The sequence below is a fragment of the Botryllus schlosseri genome, chromosome 10, assembly GCF_051294905.1.
Source record: "Botryllus schlosseri isolate E-star chromosome 10, Bs_hap1, whole genome shotgun sequence".
NCBI lineage: Eukaryota > Metazoa > Chordata > Ascidiacea > Stolidobranchia > Styelidae > Botryllus > Botryllus schlosseri.
The window spans coordinates 25,882,873-25,902,699 of record NC_137245.1 but is presented as its reverse complement, the minus strand read 5'-3'; the positions used below and the strand labels follow the sequence as shown (position 1 = coordinate 25,902,699).

The 19,827-nt window shown below is 39.8% G+C and overlaps 1 protein-coding gene and 1 long non-coding RNA gene across 2 annotated transcripts in view; one reads left to right on the top strand and one right to left on the bottom strand.

Moving 5' to 3' along the window:
• The window catches only part of LOC145447775 (uncharacterized), a 244,252-nt gene extending 239,343 nt beyond the window's left edge, over nt 1-4,909 (bottom strand). The window contains exon 1 of the long non-coding RNA XR_013917701.1: nt 4,475-4,909. This is a non-coding gene — a long non-coding RNA (uncharacterized LOC145447775). The remainder of the gene's footprint in view (nt 1-4,474) is intronic.
• LOC145447762 (uncharacterized) overlaps nt 1-19,198 on the top strand; it is a 29,392-nt gene extending 10,194 nt beyond the window's left edge. The window contains exons 8-12 of the mRNA XM_080326025.1: nt 991-1,088; nt 7,002-7,158; nt 7,217-7,313; nt 8,998-9,152; nt 18,180-19,198. Of these exons, the coding sequence (XP_080182151.1) occupies nt 991-1,088; nt 7,002-7,158; nt 7,217-7,313; nt 8,998-9,152; nt 18,180-18,377 (705 nt within the window). The 3' untranslated portion in view covers nt 18,378-19,198. The remainder of the gene's footprint in view (nt 1-990; nt 1,089-7,001; nt 7,159-7,216; nt 7,314-8,997; nt 9,153-18,179) is intronic.
• The last annotated feature ends 629 nt before the right edge of the window (nt 19,199-19,827 follow it).

The window sequence follows — 19,827 nt, the reverse complement described above, 5'->3', positions numbered from 1 at the left end:
GAATCAAAACTACATAAGCAAGCTTTGCTTGTGACTCGGGATGGTCAGTAGTGGAGTATTTCCGATGTTGCGAAATAATCGTAGACGGGTTTGACTATACTCGCCCTACTCACTAAGTAGTTATGTTTTAAGATTATTTCAACTTCTAATTGAACGATTTTAGGCAACAGTACTTACTTTTGACGCTTTGAATCTTGAAAAGTATAATGTAATCTCGGGGTATAAGTTTGCACAGTGGTTTGAGTGAAGATGTCATAATAACCTCGTGAAATAACCGTCTCGGCAACTGCAGAATAAGTTTTTGGTGATTGTATCTTTCTGTAGCGGCGTTAATCATTTTGCAGCAGTCACGAAGATAAATCGCGCAATTTCGAAAGTACCCAATCTCCGAATACCTGTCGAAAGTATACGGACTCTTGACCAAGTCTACTTTCACAAATTGCTTACCTGTAGGGCTGAGCAAAATCGAGTACCTTATAGTGATTGGATTCTGAATAACGTATTATGCTTCGAATCGAGCCGATTATCACATATTATTATATACTTGGCCGAGTCATGCGCAGTGTCGAGCACAAGTTAAGTCAATACACAACTTCAATCAAGTCGAGTCGTTTTCCGTATCTAAAAAAATGACTCGAGTCAAGTCGAGTCACCAAAAAATCACGACTCTGGTCATTACAACCCTACTTACCGGAGTATACTACACACCTTTCTTCCGCCACATTACCACTTGAAATAATTTTGACATGTCTTGGAAATCGATTTTTCTACCTGTAATCAAGGATAGTTGCGGCTGTACTAGTTAATGCAGATTACCCCCGACGAGATTCAGCTGAAAATATTCGGGTTCATTTCGATATGAATATATTATGAAATTGTATGTTCAAGTTCTATACCTCACTTGTCTCTTTAAACACGTATCTGAGTTGTCACTAAATCATCTGTAGTGGATTCAAACGGTATAAAATAACACCTTGATTGATGTTGAAGGTCTACTATACATTCACCGATGGCACCACCGATTTCAATTGCGGAGCATTCATCGTCTCGCCCCAGATTGCCATCACGGCGGCACATTGCCAACTGACGTGAGTGCTATAGTTTTCTATCCTTACTACGTAAATTCTTATCATAATGTTCCACCGTTCGGTATTTCTTTATGGTGCTACGTGCGATACGTCGTGATGGTGTCGTAGGCAACAAAGTTCAAAAGATCACTTCAAGGCGTTTGTCTAGTGTTATCTGATACTTCGATTCGTGTATTCACACCGAAAGGGTGGTAAACCAGACCCTCCTACTAGTTGATTTTCCCCACCTTTTGTGCGAACCAGCGTTGCTCTAGTACAGGGGCGGGCAATATACGGCCCGCGACGGGATTTTGAGAGGCCCGCAGATAGTTTATACCCTTAAAAGTGAAATTCTAATCTGAAAGTATTGCCAAATTTTATGCGTCACAGAATGAATCCAACTTTGCCAACCTGAGAAAGATGGCCATGAAACTATACTTGTTTTGTTCGGGTCTTTGCGAGCAAACACTTTCGACCATGAACATTAACCTTTTGCGACCGGCGGACCAGTATACTGGAACGCGATTGTTTAACACGGAGGAGTCGTTATTTATTCTAAGATAGCTCGACCTGCATTACTTTCTAAACCGTAACAATCGATTTATATGGATAGCTATTATGAATACGCATACACAAGACCATGTACAACCTATTATATCAATGTATATCCTGCTTGAAATGCTGATTGAACACGCAAAAACGTTTCCCGCAAAATTGAAATTGTAATGATGTTCGCGTGAATGAACGCCTGGAATATAAACCATTATATCTTCCGTTCTAGACGTCATATAACCAATTACAGTTATCTTCTATGACTTGTTGTTGGTCATACTATTCTATGAAAGTCCTTATATCGAAGACTAGCATATAGAGATGTTTCAAATCGACGTGAAAGAAAGCAATACCTTATTACGTGAAAATCATGGCTGCGTAAGTTCATCCGACTCGTTGCGGCTTCAAACAGATGTACAATAGGGCTCTTCAAAAATGACTTTTTTCCTCAAATCGTACTGGCTACTTGATAAAATTGTTAGGTTATCTAATTTAAGCCTACACACAAAATTTGGTTCAATTCCAGCCAGTAACCGCTTTGCTACAGGAGAACAAAGTTTCTATTTAATATATAAAAATAAATAATGAAAAATTTGAAAATTTTCTGTTAACCCCATGAAAGTGTTAGGATATCTATAGAAACGATCCTCACCAAATTTGGTTCAATTCCAACGAGTGGGAGCGGAGTTATTGCCGTCGAAAATTTTGATTTGAATAAAATAGTATTTACGGTGAGCACAACTATAATAAATAAACAAAGAATCGGTCACCGTAAATACTATTATATTCAAATCCAAATTTTTCGACTGCAATAACTCCGCTTCCACTGGTTGGAATGGAACCAAATTTGGTGAGCGTCGTTTCTATAGACAGCCTAACACTTTCATGGGGTTAACAGAAAATTTTCAAATTTCTCATTATTTATTTTTATATATTAAATAGAAACTTTCTTCTCCTGTAGCAAAGCGGTTACTGGCTGGAATTGAACCAAATTTTGTGTGTAGGCTTAAATTAGGTAACCTAACAATTTTATTAGGTAGCCAGTACGATTTGAGAAAAAAAGTCATTTTTGAAGAGCCCTAATGTACAATTGCTTCAGGCAATTGCAAATTGTACATATGGTTGGCCATTATCCTGGCATATTCATCAATATCCCTATCATGGGGTTTAGTATTGTATAACAAAGCCGACACCAGCCCTAACACTACACAAATAAGCGTGAGAGTTAGGCTATTTTGGTACCAGAGCCTGTAATAACAACATCATATAGAGGCAGTTATATATCTGTTTAGATGGCACACGAAGTTACTGTTGGCTTCTATGACTACTGTTGATCATACATGGAACATTAGCCGTGTAGAATACAGTTCAAATTGATGTGAAATAAAGCAATAATGTATCACATGAAATGACTTCTCGAGCGTATATGGGCAGTGGGCACTGGGCAGTGTCGAATAAGCCAATATGTGTATACTTAGTTACTTACGAATCCGTTATGCAGTTGCAAGTTACATATAACAAGCCACTGGGGTTGATACCACTTCAATAGCATGGAGATATATAAAATAGTTACTATGTTACAGTGACGTGCGGTGAGGTTCATGGCTGGTGAGGCACGCCCCCCCCCCCACATACAAGCACACACACAAACACGTACGCACGTAACAATAGCAGCGGCCATAGAGAGCATCTTCTGTGCACACTAATAGCCGTTACAATTCCATATTTTATAATACATGTAGGACTGGTCGCTATTGTGCTAAATGGGCAAGTTTTAGACGAATAGTAATTACTATCTCTTCAAATACCGGTGTAAATTATTCGAAGCACTTGAAAATGGCATCCTCAGTTACAAATATTTTCAGTAAAAAAAAACACTAGATTTGCCGAATTTCGAAGGAAAATGTACTAGGCCAAGTCAAAATACACTAGATCTAGTGTAAAATAACTAGGAGTGGCACCACTGACCAAACAGCGGCAACGCAGGCTATGTAAGTATAGCTATCACATACCAGAATTAGGGGTTATAGGTATTGCAATCGAACACAGCATAAAGGACACAAACAACGTAAATTTAGCTTACGCAAGGAGCTATCACATACCACAATTTAACGTAGCTATGCATGGAAAATATATAACAGCTACATAAATAAAGGAATGTATTGGCTCCGCATTGCGTATATTGGCCGTCGCTACTATATAATTCCTAGCTACGAGACTGTTGGATTCCGGAATCGATCGCGCGTTTCACTGCGCTTCGATTGTCCAATTGTTAGCGAATAGTGCACGAGACTGATTCGTTTGTGCCTCACCTGGCCATTGTTTCTCTGCGATGGCATTGTCTGTAATAAAGCCGAATTTCACATTCATTGGCGATTTTGAGGGGGTTCTGGTGCTCTGACACTGTTTATATTTGGATTTTCGGAATCAGTATGACGATAGCCTTTGATTGATACCAGTTATTATGAATTCCGAGCTATTTATGATGAATTGCATTGTCGCAGGTGAGGCGCGACCCGCCCGTGCCTCACCTGTGCCTCACCTTAAGTTTGGCGCTGTATTTTTGAATAATAATTAAGCAGATTGATGATGTTGGGTGATAAAAATGTTCAAATATAGTTATTTATGAACATCGATGTAAAACATCAATAAATCATCGACTCATCGAGGGTTTTCACGATTTTCACTTATTCACTCAGACGACAGGTGAGGCACTGCCTCACCTGCTTCATTGGACCGCACGTCACTGCTATGTTATGTAGAATTGGAAGTGAATTACCTTACACGAGATTACGCGATTACGTAATCGATTACTCATTGGCGGCTGCCGCGTGATTCGTGCTTATCATGTCTACCAGAGATGAGCGGATTTGAAATTTCTATGTCCTAATCCAATCCAAATCCGAACCTTCCAATCCAAATCCAAATCCTAATCCATAACTTTTTCATATTAAAGTCCATGTCCAATCCTAATCCGATTGCAACTGGAAATTCAGAAAAAATACTAATTTATGCAATGGAGGGATTCGGAAATTTTCTTTCACAACCAACGATTCACTTGATTCAAGATAACTTAGTAACCATAAGTACATTAATAACTGATCTGCATAAAGTTTGTCGCCATTCGCCACACGACATTTCAATCTCCCAGAAAATAGGTAAATCCAATCCAAATCCTAATCCGTTCTGAAAAAATGTCTAATCCAAATCCAATCCAAATCCGACAAAATTTCACAAATCCTGTTTTTTCAAAACCTAATCCTAATCCATGCTCATCTCTGATGTCTACCTCTCCTAGATTGTAGCGCCGGGCTATGAAGCGCTATAGTAGCGTGTAATGTCTCGTTGGAACGTAGAGATTCATGCGGAACGCAATTAGGTGGTCATATACCAAGAGAGGGCCTAAGTATGACGTCAGGAGATATAGAAGAACAAAATTGTATTTTATTTTCTAGAAATCGAGAACTTTTTCTCGCACACCGCTATTTCCTCTGGCGTCTGAGCCGTAAGAGTATCTCAGACCGCTAGGCAGCTACTTCAGGTTTACGGCAATATATTGGGCGTCGATTTAAGCCATATGGATGAAATTTTATCGTCTTTTTTGTGGATGCAGTAAAATTTTGGTCAGTAGGCACGCCGATTACAAAGGGTTTACAAGACAAGGCTGCATTGCTATATAACTGGTGTTCATGTGCAGTCTTTTGACTAAGGGTTTCTACATCCCACATGCAGCCAGAATTCAAAGAACTTGTTGACAACTTTGATCGGCCACAGATGTATGATAGACTTCAACAGCTATCGATCTACATCTGGTAATATAGCCTATTCATTAAATACTGTTTTGGACTCTATGCTTTAAACTTGAAGTTTACATTAAATTAGGGTTGCCATACGTCCGGAATTTCCCGGACATGTCCGGAATTTCACTGCTAAAACTGCGTCCGGGAGGAATTTCCAAAATATGCCTAAATGTCCGGAATTTTGAAGGCTTGAAGTAAGCTCATGATTTTTTCGTAAATCAACAGAAACAGTATTATTTTTGTGCAGATTTATGCTACATGAAAATTTCCTTCGCGCTGCGCGCGATTTAGTATCACATATATTTGTTTTAATATGGGAACTACCACCTTCGCAAAAACTGCGATCATAGATAATTAAGAATAACATTCATTTACCAAAATAAATCCAATTGTAATCGCAATTACAAGATAACGGTAGATTCATAGAGTTGGTTTAGGGTAGGCCTAATGGATGCTTTATTCTAAACCTGTGGGTAGTTGCCTTTATTCTGGGGTGCGCCAAGATGTTGAACGTAATCAGCTTCCATAATAGGGCGTGAGAATGAGAATGTCCGGGAAAATGTGCCGACCTTTAATTAGTAAACAGATCATCAAATTTAGAGCTTGGCCACGGAACATTTTCAAATTGGAAATGGAGTTGCGACCATAAAAGATTGGAAACTACCGGACGTGCGGTGCTTATATAGCTCAGTGGTGCAGTGCGCACCGGCATTAGGCTGATAAACAGCCCCATCGGTGTGACATGAACATGACTTCGCTCCTTGACCGCCTCTAGTCGATAGACAAAGCTTTGCTAGTGTGACGTCATATTGATCGACGATATGCTCATTCCTCATTTTTAAATCCGCTAGTGGGCGCTAAAGAGCGTCCGGAATTTGTGCAACAAAAATATGGTAACCCTACATTAAATGCAGTTCCCTGTATAGGTGGATATATAGGCGATTTATGTATCGAGTCTGTAATCCGGCCCGCCAAGTACTTCATTGTTCATTATCAGGCCCGCCGACCGAAGAAGTTGCCCTCCCCTGCTCTAGTAGTATGGATAGCCCTACCATATATTCAGTACCAAAAAGAGGACATGTTTTTTTGCCGGCAAGTGAAACGAAAGTAGAATTGTCACGTTTGAGTGAGATGATGCAGTACATTTTCTTGGTAGTTGCAGGTAAAAGACAAAAAAAAAATCCAATTTATTTGTCAGATTCTGCCCTTATGACAATTTTTAGCGAGATCATGAAATAGTTTACACGAAATATCATTTCAATTATGTACGGCCGTCAAGATACTCGAAACTAATCCAACCAATAGTCCACAGTAATTTTTTGGAAATAGATACTATGTCTAGCCTAAACGTTTTGTTGGAAATATAAGCAACTAGCTCAAAATGCGAAAAAAGAGCCATTTTGAGCGCCGTCGGAGGACCATTCTCTTTTCTTGAGAAAAGAGATATATGGTGGGCCATACTTATGCGGTGCTGTAAGACACTGTTCATAACTCATGCACGATTGTCGTGTGCACGACAGCCACAAGTTCGGAGCTTTTTCCAGGGGGTAGGAAACCCTGTCAATTACGGTGCTTTGTTTAGGTCAAGCGGCCTTGTCACCGGGCCTGGCACTGGATATGTTACTGTCGGATCGAGGGACCATACTATGGGTGTGGACATACAAGTAGCCGAGGCGATACCATTCCCGTACTACACTGAAACACTGGAAGTCACGTATCATGACATCATGGTGTTAAAAGTATATATGATTGAGTGTGAATGCAGGAGCATATTATTTTGAATCAGTGACGTTTCAGCTGCTAACGGAGGTACCGGCGTCTGTGAAACCCGTCAGCCTGCCGCTAGGAGAACATCCGTTGCCTGGAACAGTGTGTTATGCTACAGGCTGGGGAGGTATGTCGGATATGGTCGCAGCAGGGTTGTAACCAAGTTACAAGGCTACGAGTCCCAAGTCAATCTTACTTTTATAGATTTTACTCATGTCAAGTCGATTCATTTTCAAAAAATGAGTCAAGTAAGAGTTCAAGTCAGGGAGCAAAGGGTCGAGTCCGAGTCATAATGTTCAATGCTCATTATCGAGTTCAAGTCAGGTTCAACTCATTTTTTTAAAACTCTTTGGTGATATCGAAGGCCTCGCATTCATAACATGCTCCTTTTCTTACTAATAATATGTTTATTCATTCAGATAAAAGAGTTTCTGTGCGTATTTCCCCAAGTATCGGTCCTGATACACGAGACTTGACCCACGACATATGACTTGGGCGAGTCGCGCGCAATGACTCGAGTACAAGTCGAGTCAATACACAAAGTGACTCGAGTCGAGTCATTTTCCATTATTAAGAAACTGACTCGAGTCAATGAAAAATTGCGTCGGACTCTCGAGTCGAGTCAAGACTCGAGTCATTACAACCCTGATTCAGAGGTGGTCAAACTATTCAGCGTTTCTATGCACTTAGAACTAGAAGTATCGCTGTAGATTCCTGCAAGTGAATCAGGCGATTTGCAAGACACGTTAAAACTGCTTAAGTTGAAGTAAACAACGAACGGTCAGGCAAGTACTCCAGTAAGTAGTTTCGAAAAGTAGATTTGGTCCATAGATCGCATGCTTTCAGCGGTTAATCGGTGACGGCTATACTTTCTAAATCGCGATACGCGTTTTCGCGACAAACGCAAAATGACGCATTGCGCTACAAAAATATAGTCAGCTGTTACTGTGATGACGGTTTCAGAGATCAAAGTGATGCAAACTGTTTCCAAAACTTATTTTCAACTGTTCAAATACAAATTGCAAAACGTGAGTGGTTTTTGCCTCATAACTGTCAAAATAGACGACGAAGCATCCAGACGCGGGTCGAATTACTTGTGTCTCTATTTATCTTTTGATCAGGGATATCTACTATCTAGACATCCCCGGTTCTGAGCCCCGCTATACGTACCACAGTAGAGTTAGAAAAGACATGTGTAATGCGCACTCTCTACCATACCACTTCCTTTATTCTATAATCTATATCAATGATTGAATATTTGCTCTTGCTATACAGTATTAGTGGACACCATATTCAATATAATTAGTAGCTGTATACGTCGCTTTTCTACAATATGCAAGGGCGCGCGTGTGCTACAATTACTGCAGGAAGATAGATATAGCAACATTTCTCCTCTTAAGCAATTCAGAAAGTATTATCCGGGGTCTACGCGAACCTTCAGTGCTCTTAAATTATCTTAACACAGGGTTGTAATGACTCGACTAATCCCTGTGACACGAGATATTCTATATGACTTGATTCAAGTCTCGCGTTACTTGGAAAATAGACCCAGATGCTGTCTTCCAACTGATGTTTGAATAAACCTGTTACGAGTGGGAAAATGAGTATTATGGTTGCGAGGTCTCCGATATCAGTGAAGAGTTTCATAGAATCGAGTTAAACCTGACCTGAACTCGTTAGGGAACAATGAACACAATGATTTGGACTCGGACTCAGGTCTTGTGACTCGGAGCCTTGTGACTTTGGTTTCAACCCGAACACAGCATATAGTTATACCTTATGAAATTACACTGCCTCGTATTTATTCACAGTTGTGGACTTCGGAACTGGAGCCGTTTCTGACATACTTCAGGAGGCGAAGATGAAAATCGAGGCCACTGATGACTGTGTGACATCCAACTCCAACTATAATCCACTTTATCAAATCTGCGCTTCTGGCGCTACGTACGCCAATACTGTATGCAGCGTGAGTATCACCACTCAATTTCGATGACCACCGAGTGTGCAAGATCCTAGATACATCTTAGATTCAACTGCTTTGTGGAAAAAACAAATGCCAATAAATCCCGAGTGTTGGAGGTTTAGCTTGCCTCCTCGTTATCGGATTCACTTGAGCGGTGTCTCAAAAATCCTAGACGTGGATCGAGCTACCAGTCAGCCGTTAGGAAATCATGATAAAGAATATCGGTCTGGTGTAAATGACCGCTGTGGTCGAAAAACATCATGAATACCAGAAACAACAAAAACAAAAATCAAGAAATGATCAGAGTAGTCAACATTGCTACTCAAGTAGAAGTAGAAGTAACGCGGAAAATTTTCTACTCAATTACAAGTAAAAGTAGAGATTTTAAAGACGCGTCAAAACTATTTTAACTAAAAGCAGGAAGTTGAAGTAGGAATAATACTTGAGTGAGTAGTTGAGAGAAGTGGATCTCGTCGCTGGGCAGCATCGCTCGGAAACCAAATTTTCACAATCCTAACAACGTATGTAAAATATTGTCTGCTGATTGTCTGTTCTATAATACGGTAAATGTTGTATAACATTACATCAGTTTTACTCATAAAATATGACGCTCACGACCAATCGCATGGGGGGACTTCGATATCGTGCCACCATAACCAAGCTTTTAGGATTTCTCATATAGAAAATAAATGCCATATAAGTAGGGCAATTTTTTGCAACCTTTTGCATTTTTTTACAGCTTCCGACAGCTTCTATGTATAGTGTGATGTTTTAAGCTGTTTGGAGGGATTTTATAGTGCAAATTTTTGCAGCTTTTCTCTATTTTTCATGTCAATTTTTACTGCAACTTTTATCAAATATTGCGTAAAAATGTAAAGGAGCGATTTAAAAACATTATACAAACTATTTCTAGTATGGCTCTATTTTCCTTGATATTCATAACAAAGAGCTATATGATATGGGTTAGCTGCATCTCACTGCTATCTATGACACAATGGCTTGTAAGCAAGAGGTTCAATTACCCCTGCCAAGCCCGACCATGCCCGAACAATATGTAAATAGATCGCTTTATTAATTATGTCGTATAAATTTGATATAGTTTCCCACTTCACGAACGCCCAGGCAAGATCGGCGAAAATTATATTTTCACTGGATCACCTTTTCCATGTTATTGATTTTCTTAAAGTCGCCAAGAGTGAGTTTTTCGTAATGCCTTGGGTCAAGTTTGCAGACCTGGGGGGTTTGGGGTGTGTTATTTGACTTCTTTTAAGGGGAGGGGGTTATCGCTATGCTGTTTTCCTTTTTAAGGGACAATTTTCCTTGCATTGCGTAGGCCTACTTTTCTTGCTGTGTACCGGGAAAAAGGTTATTTTTGACGGTCTCCCCAGAAGTTCCATGAAATGGCAGAGTAACAAATTTGATAGCTCTGTACGATCTAGGTCAGGGGTGGGCAAACTACGGCCCGCGGGCCGCATGCGGCCCGCAACACCGTTCTGTGCGGCCCGCGAGAGTTTAAAGAAACTTATTAAAAATATTGATAAAATGCGTACTAAAAATCGAATTAATGCAGGGATTCGACTTGATTAAACTTTTTCTTAGTATATTTCACCATGATAATTCTAAGGAAGTGGTTCTCAACCTGGGGGACGCATGCCCCTCGGGGTCATGAAAGCATTTGAAGGGGATCGCGAAGCTGAGCTCAACTGAAATTTTTTTTCGCGCTTCGCGCGATTTACTTCCAATTCATAATTATTGCTCTGTATTTAGTATGAATTTCATATTTAAAAATCTCTGATCAATAGTCGTAACCTCCCATGCCACCAAACTATCCGTTAGGTTTGCTATAGCATCCTGGTTGCGTTTTGTGATGTGACGATGATGATACTCACCTTCTCTCTTCCGCATCTTCGACGGCAGAGCTGGATGCCCTGACTGGTGACCAAATGCCTAAAGTCCATGAGTGGACGGCCCAGAACAACCTTTGCATAAACGCCTCGAAATCCAAATTGCTGACAGTAAATTCAAAAAATAACCTAACCGTTAATATCGCTGGTCAACCCGTTCCCAACACAGATAATGCCAAATATCTCGGGGTTTTATTGGACTCGAACATGTCCTGGAAGAGTCATATTCAGTCCCTAGAAACTAAATTATCTCCGAAGTGCGGCCTGTTCTACAGCCTTGGGCGCTTCATGCCAGCATGGGTTCTTCTGATACTCTTTAAATCCTTAATCCAATCGAAGTTACATTATGGCATCCTCTGTTGAGGGGCTGCCAGTAAAACTGCACTCAAGCCACTGCCGAAACTACAGCATAAATACTCCGAATCATAGCTAGGGCCCCAAAGGGGCCTGGCTTCACATCCAATAAGTCGCTGCTGAAGAGATTCGGCGTCCTAAACATAGAAGATATGCGGAAACTAGAAATCGCCAAGTTTATGTATCAGTTTCACTGCGGTAGTTGCCCCGAATATTTCAATGACTTCTTCACCTCTGAATCAAAAGCGCACAAGTACAACACACGCGCGTCCACGTCGTCCAAATATCATATGATCGGCCGAAAAGATCATCGCTCTATGAAATATGCCGGACCTGATGTGTGGAACAGTATCCCGCCGGCCATCCGGCAGTCGACGAGCATGTCCACATTCAAGTCGAAATACAAGCAATTACTACTAAATAAATACAGTCCATCCTCAAAATCACCGGACCACGACTGACCTATCGATCTCGCTCCCATGACATGCCGCCCTATTTCTTGTCGCTTCCTTTTTCTATACTATCTTTCTTACTTTCATACAGTGTGCATACCTCCTCTTTACATCGCCTAGGCCAAGGTGGGTGTCTGATTCCATAGACAACTCCTAGTCGCTTCGACATCTTCCTTTCTTTTCATTGTATCGCATTTTTTTGTGGTGTATTTAACTGATAAAATTGCTAATAAACCAATGATGATGATGATGACGATAAGGGGGCGCGAAATCTACACATATAGTAGAAGCGTGTTTGAAGCTAACATGGTTAGCCTATGATGCTGTCAGCATTGTGTGTCTTGGAACTGAACCCAAAGCGGAATTAGTAGGATAAATCTATGAACTGATCACTGCTCACAGATTTAAATTTCAATCCTGTTCTAGAGTCGGGACAACAGACTTTCATCTCTATAGTTTTGACAAATTGGTTATTGAGGTCGACCAGTCTATGAAATCTCGCCATTGTTTCTGGCGCGTGTACGATATCATCATATCAATGTTTGGTTTGCTTCAAATAAGCATATATGTTATCTCCATGTCCTCACTATATAATCAAAAACCAGCAATATTGCGTTTTGGTTTATGATCTCATTTTTATATAGTGCGGCCCGCGAATGGATTCAGATGTTGAATGCGGCCCGCGAGCTCAAAAGTTTGCCCACCCCTGATCTAGGTTATACAACGAAATCTTTCGAGTATATCATAACCTACTATTTCAACCAAAATTACACTGGTCAACACATATTTTTAGGCAGACAAAGTAAGAGTGGTTTTAGGGGTTCTGGAGGGCACTTATTCCGAAGATGACCTTGTTTTTTTTTTTAAATTGGCTCTTGTTGTGGAGATAACCCATGGGGCTATTTTGACCAAAATCTCCCATTTTCGCGGTAATGACTAGATATAAAATCGGCTCAATCGTACTATAACAGTGGTTCTCAACCTTTTTTGACACGCGCCCCCCTTAGAGATGGTCAAAAAACTCGCGCCCCCCTGACTCCCCTTGCATTTATCATCATGTCAAAAAGAGCACATCATCTAATACAGAGGTGGGCAACGTTTTTGATAATCATGACCACATTTCGATTGCTTATGTAGCGTAAGGCCGCATTCCAGGGCATAGCCGCAATGAACGATCTGGACGCAAAATTCCTACGGTAAACTGTCCATATCCATTCATGGTGAACTCCTGACTATTCTACTTTTCACAATGGCCTATTGTACGCACCGAAATCGCGAGTGGCAATGTTATGAATAGTTGCCGGGAGGTGCATATTGTCGCGCGGAGCGCGAAAATTTTTCAGGGCCGCGAACGAATTACTATTTCTTGCCAATTCCCATACCGGCTCAGATTAAGAAGGGCGCTACTGCATTAAAATCGAAAAATGAAGTCTTGTTGAATAGCGCGGAGGGCGAAGAAAATTTCAAGAGTAATTAAAATCTCTTGAAAATGCGGGAGTGAATTCGTAATTGCAATTTGCATGTCTACGGTCGCCAACACATACTAATTGAATTAGGCGTCGACGGCCGCTCAAATGCCCTTCTACGGCTGCAGGCTGCCCACCCCTGATCTAATAGTATACATAAGGTATAGCCTATCTTACGCCAATTTTGAATCTGCATTCCAGTTGTTGAGTCTTTTACATTGCTGACAAATTTCTTCAAACTTGTTTGAAAATAACAAAAAAACATTGCGTTGTTCTGTCCTGCCAGGCTAAATTTGATCAGTTTTCGAAATGAATTAATTGTGTTGATTTATAGCCTAAATGAGGGCGAAACCGGGCAACCTATGTTGCATCTAAGTCTGTCTTAGGCAGTGCAGTTCATAAGCTACTAACAAGAGCTGCCCAGCGCGACAAGCTTTAGGCTACTGTCAAAGCCATGAAGCAATGAATGACTTACAAGTGGGAATTGCTCTCTATATCTCCAAAGAATTTCAAAAATTTGCTCAAATGAAGTTGAAATCAGACTATACTCAGTTGAGCGCTGTTGCTAGAGTTTGTATTTTGCAAGCTTTCTTGAATATGGAATAAATTTCATCTTCATTAATCGTCTTCTCATAATGGATGTGAAACACATGTTTAGACACGTACAATTTATACTGAATTTGTCAATTTCTCGCGCCCCCCCCCCTATACTGACTTCGTCAATTTCTCGCGCCCCCCTGAGAGCCTCCCACGCCCCCCAAGGGGGGCGCGCCCCCCAGGTTGAGAACCCCTGTACTATAACGTTTAGAAAATCAATCTACTTGTTATTTTTACACACAAAATACTCTTTTAAATTTACATATAGCTACAGTACCACACTCAGGGGTAATAGATTTATCATAGTTACAGATTTTCACGGATATCATGGACATAAATAAACTCCAGTCATGTACATAAATATTTAACTAGATACTCAAATAACGTGGCATTAATTCAATCAATTTTACGTCAACCACCTATTGTAAACTTGAAATAATCAGTTGGAATATAATATTATTGATATATTTTAAATCACAATTGTTTTTTGTGGGATTTTCGCCTGTAAGCTATTTATTGCAGTTTCTTGAAAGGTTCCGGCAATGGTCTGACATAATATGTTCAATTGTTCATCTCATCTGCCTTGATATCTTTCTTTTGTTGTTTTGATGTCTTGGTAGAACCTCTCCCCTTGCTGATTAACATGATGATCAGGAAATATATGAAGATGTCACAACAGGAAGTGAGCTTTTATGATCATGTTTGTGCTCAAGTGTTCGATATGCAGATACGAATTTTCGGACCAACTGGGTGCTTTATGATCATCTGAAAAGTTTTATTAACTACATCTTAGGAGAAATTACATGCAGTGAACTCCTTCCTAATGTGAAATTGGAATCTTTCATCGGTATTCGAATATACCAGATACCTGATTTAAGCTTCTCGTTTGACAGGGTTAATAGGTATACCCACTTTGTTGACCCTGCGGAAAAGTTTCCATTTACCAGTCAAAAGAAAGGAGACGCATATGAGTATTGTAGTTAAGCCTTCCAAGGACAAATTTTATGGTTTTATACTCCTCTTTAATCTTGGTAAAATGACCAATTGATACAGGAGAATATGTATTTCCGTTGTGCAAAAGTACAATTTTTAGGCTTGACAACCTGGTTTTTGGACAAAAAATATTTCGCATCATGTCATGTTAATATTGATAGAATGACTGAGAATGACATGAGGGTTCTTCATAGTCAATTAGTTATTTATGCGCAGTATAAAATCAGAAATAACTAGGATTTTCTTCCTACCAAGTGAAATATTTAAGGGTAGATACAGTAATTTTGGTTTTTTTAGGGGTATAAATATATTCTGACAAAGAGCCAATCTGACAAAATTAATGTGATATTCGTAATCAGCAACCTCAAAAACCCCAGAAACGGCTCTCAGATGTTCTGCCTAAATTTTGTTTTTTCATTTTGTTGACCAGTGTTATAAATGCAACTTTTTACTGCAACTTTTGTCAAAGCTAACTGCAACTTTCTCTCGATTTTGGTGCAACAAAACCTGCCCTAGTTACGTCTAAAGCCGTCCCAGGCCGTTTCTGAAAACCGGGAAAGATATAGTTCTTTAGACTAGCGGACAATGTATGGCTGAGAAGTGAGAATACCCGTCAGACAAGGACATATCTTGAGTTCTGCTCGTTATAGACCTTTATATATCGTCTCTGCGAAGAGTAAATTTCGACACAATTGTACTAAAATCAAAATATCGGCTAATAGTCAAGTATAAACTGCAATAAGTCCAACATTACTCAGCGTATAATCCCCACAAAATAGTGCATCAAGTGCTGGAATGACATAATAGTATGTTGAAGTAATGATATGCATTTCAGTTTATTTCAATGTATAGCACTCGCTAATCTGAGTCTATCCATGCTAAAATAACCGATATAGTATCTATAAAAGTCTATGTGAGGTGCATGCTTTTGAATTAGATGGATGTTGAGATCCAGAGGTAGGCCAGCTACCTCTAAATTTTCGTAATCAGTAACCTACTAGAGTGTGTTGATGGGGCTCCATACCTACTCTGAAGTTTGATATGCGGCTTCGACATCCGAAAAGGTTGGGAACCACCGTCTTATACCGCGGTGGTAAATCTGAGGTACTGTGGTCTGCTTTACAGCCTTAAAGACTATATGCCAGTCTGCGTCCTTCTGATAGTTTTTTAATAATTATTCCGATCAAAGTTACAATATGCCATCATCTCTTGCGGGGCTGCCAGTGTTAGCGCACTGAAGCCCCTGCAACAACTACAACATCAGGTTCTACGTATTATAGCCAGGGCCCCAATGGGATCAGGATGTGTGTCGAAAAATCACTGCTTAAAAGATTCAGTGTCCTAAACATAAAAGATAAGCGGGAACTAAAAATTGCCAAGTGTATGTATCAGTTCCACTGCGGCCACTGCCCCGAAAATGTCAATGAATTCTTAACCTCTGTATCAAAAGCGCATAAGCACGACCAGGGCTGTGGAGTCGGTAGATTTTGCCACCGACTCCAACTCCACCTCCGATTAAACACATTTTCATTATACCGACTCACAACTACAACTCCCCACATTTTCAATATACCGACCACAACTCCGACTCGGACTCCTGAGTCTTTAAGCGTACCGACTCCGACTCCAGCTTCCACTCCGACTACTTTCTTAAGAGAACTCCGACGCCAACGGTATTACCAATTTACTTCGAAAATTATATGCCACAGTGACGGTCAAATGACTATCATATAACCATCAAACATATGCAAACATATATGATTAACGATGGCATTCAAAATTGTTTCATTATGGCAAAGAATTATTCAGTATGCACGCAATAAACACGGAAGAATGCCTTTCTAAATATCCTTCCTTTTTTCAAATTTTATAAGTTTTTATAACATGGACTCTCTAATACCCTAATATGTATGAATCATTCAACGATTACATATATCAAATCCTGTATAATTAAAATGTAGATAAAATTTGTGTAGCACTTGTGTATGAGTCAGCAACTAATACAGAGATGTAACTTACTACTTTTCTCAATACACACTATACTGATTACAAGCACACACACTCTCACTACCAATAAACATTGGTCAGAAACGAAATTAGGAAGTAGCCAGATAGCATATATCTATCTACATGCACTTAGTCAAGTATTCGAGGACTAGGACTTGCAGTCTTTCTTATTCATTTGTTCGACTCGGGCAGCTGAGCTACACCACAAATATTTTTAATTTTGTCAAGTGAGAAGCAGCGTTTGGTTATATTTACATCAATTGAACAATTTTACATAATTAGACGATGTAGTTAATCTGTCACAGTATCATGGTATAGCTCCAAATATTGCATTAATTTGTGACTGCATAGCGAAGATGCTTATTGCGATTTTCTTCCTCTATGCAACTGAATTGCAATTTGCAAATATTGTCCAATATTATCAATATTGTTAATAATAGCAGTGATTGATGGTGTATAAAAATCATATTCTAGTTTTTATAAGTAATTTAAAGATAGCTTTGAAAGCAATTGTTTTCATAATATAGAAGTTGGAGTCGGAGTCAGCGTCATCAGGGTCAAACTCCGACTCCAACTCCAGTTAGGATTTTTTTCACGACTCTGACTCCAAGGCGTGCTAAAATGAGACTCTGACTTCATAAAGCAAAAGATTGCCAAAATCCGACTCCACCGACTCCACAGCCATGAGTACGATACACGTGCGTCCATGTCGTTCAACTATCATATGGTAGACATAAAAGATGATCGCTCTATCAAATATGCTGGACTTTATTTGTGGAACATTATCTTGCCGGCTATCCAACAGTCATCGAGCATGTTCACATTCAAGTCGAAATACAAGCAATTTCTACTGAATCAATACTAGTTAGCCCTCTCTAGTTCACCAGACCACAACCAGACATATCGATATCCTTTTATATTGTGTTCTTTTGCTTTTTATTCAGTGTGCATGCCTCCTTTTTTATACGTCGCCTAGGCCCGGCCAGATTTCGAAGGGTACTCCAGCTCGCTTCAACATTTTCCTGTTTTTCATTGTATCGCTGTCTTGTGGTGTATTGAAATGATCAAATTAGTCGCAATTAATTGAATTGATTGAATTGAGGTGGGTTCGGTTTCGCATATTCGCACATGTATATCACGCATGGTACACGGTGTGAATACCAACTCTTTTCGCTAAGTGTGAAGTGCATGTGAAAATTGACATCTCATCAATATGTTTCATATGACTTTGTATGACTTATATGTTATCACATTTAGGGGGACAGTGGCGGAGCGCTGTTTTGTCAAAGGTGCAAAAGCTGTGAATGGTATGTTGTTGGGATTGTGAGCTTTTCGGCAGCCGGGTGCCCTCCTTCGGAGCCTGGATATTTTGCGAGGGTCGATGCGTATCAAGACTTCCTGGAGGAGCATGGGGTTCCTGTTGGAAATCAAGTCCATAGTTGTGACCCGTTGTGATGCAGAAGTTCTAAAAATATATAAAGCGCGTGTATGTAATCAAATCAAGTAACTCAATATAATATGTCGCTTTTATCGTATGTATAGCTATGGACATTGATACATAATTTTTTATCCTACGTTATTATCGTATGGAGATCCTTGCCAGAATACAATTCGCTAATCGCAAATGGATATGATAGAGGGCGAATTCATCGAGATTCATTCAATCGCTCTTATTTGTCAAGCTATACTTTCATTTACTGCGATTAGTTTGGGCATCTATTACCGCTGAATATATTGACCGTACAAGGGGCGACGAAAATCGGGTTGATACTCGATTGCTTCGACTCGAGGTCTCATACATTTACTTTCAGATTTTATCACCATGCGGTTGTTTTTCTTTCGGTCGCATTGTGACAACCGCTATAGTACGTCTCAATTTCTCTGAAATATTTCATCTATAAGTGCGTCTTGCCGAGTGATGCCTGGAAGGGCGACATGGTAATGCTATTGCAACATGACGTGACATCGCTCCCTGATATTAGGAAAGTTATTTTGATATCAAACGAAAGCACATATGTCGTTCTTGACAATTCTTACAAGCAGCACGTAATTTCAGCATGCGAAAATATCATGTCAATATATGTCTGTCACTTCTACACTAAGATCACGCCAAATAGTACTAGGATCGATGTGCACATCCCTAGATGAGATGAAACGGGTGTCAATATGCAGAAAAACGAGATAACTGCATTTATTATATTCTCGCACTCATATTTCATATCATACATTGATTAATAATTCAGCATGCTATTCAATAAATTTATCCTCCCTTTGAAGAGTCTTTATTGCCTTCGAGGCTGTAGTGCATGCATAGTGACTTCTCGACATACTGACACAGGCTTTTAGTCTTTATGTGAGGATCTGATGAGTACCTGTTGTTTTGATTCATCAATTGAACTTTGTAACTCAAGTCCTCGCGACATCATTGCTGAAGAATGAAGAAGTTACATCCTTTCTTAGTCTGGTGTATGTATGCCACCCATGTAGGCTACTTACGGAGAGTAACTGCAGAATTCCTTGTCACGACGAAAATCGAATACCCCTAATATTCCTTCCAAAAGAAAATCGTGAATAAGAATTTTCTAAATGGCTCTTCGATATAGCTCGGGACCAGCTTATGTCACTGCGTAAGTGTGTATGTAACTATATTCCTGCAACGCTTCAACTTGAACCTATTAGTCATTTTAACTCTGGAATATAAGCATTAGGATATATGAGGCGCATCAGCACCATGGTAACCCTATCGTATTAGGGGAGAGGAGGCAGAGATGAGACACCTTTTTTTATATATATCAACGCCACTGAAGAGTAATACCTTCTGAGAAATAATTTTGGTACCAATGGAAAGCCAGTGATCTGTACTATTTACAGAGGTGGTCAATAACGGAGTACTACTTTTTCGAAG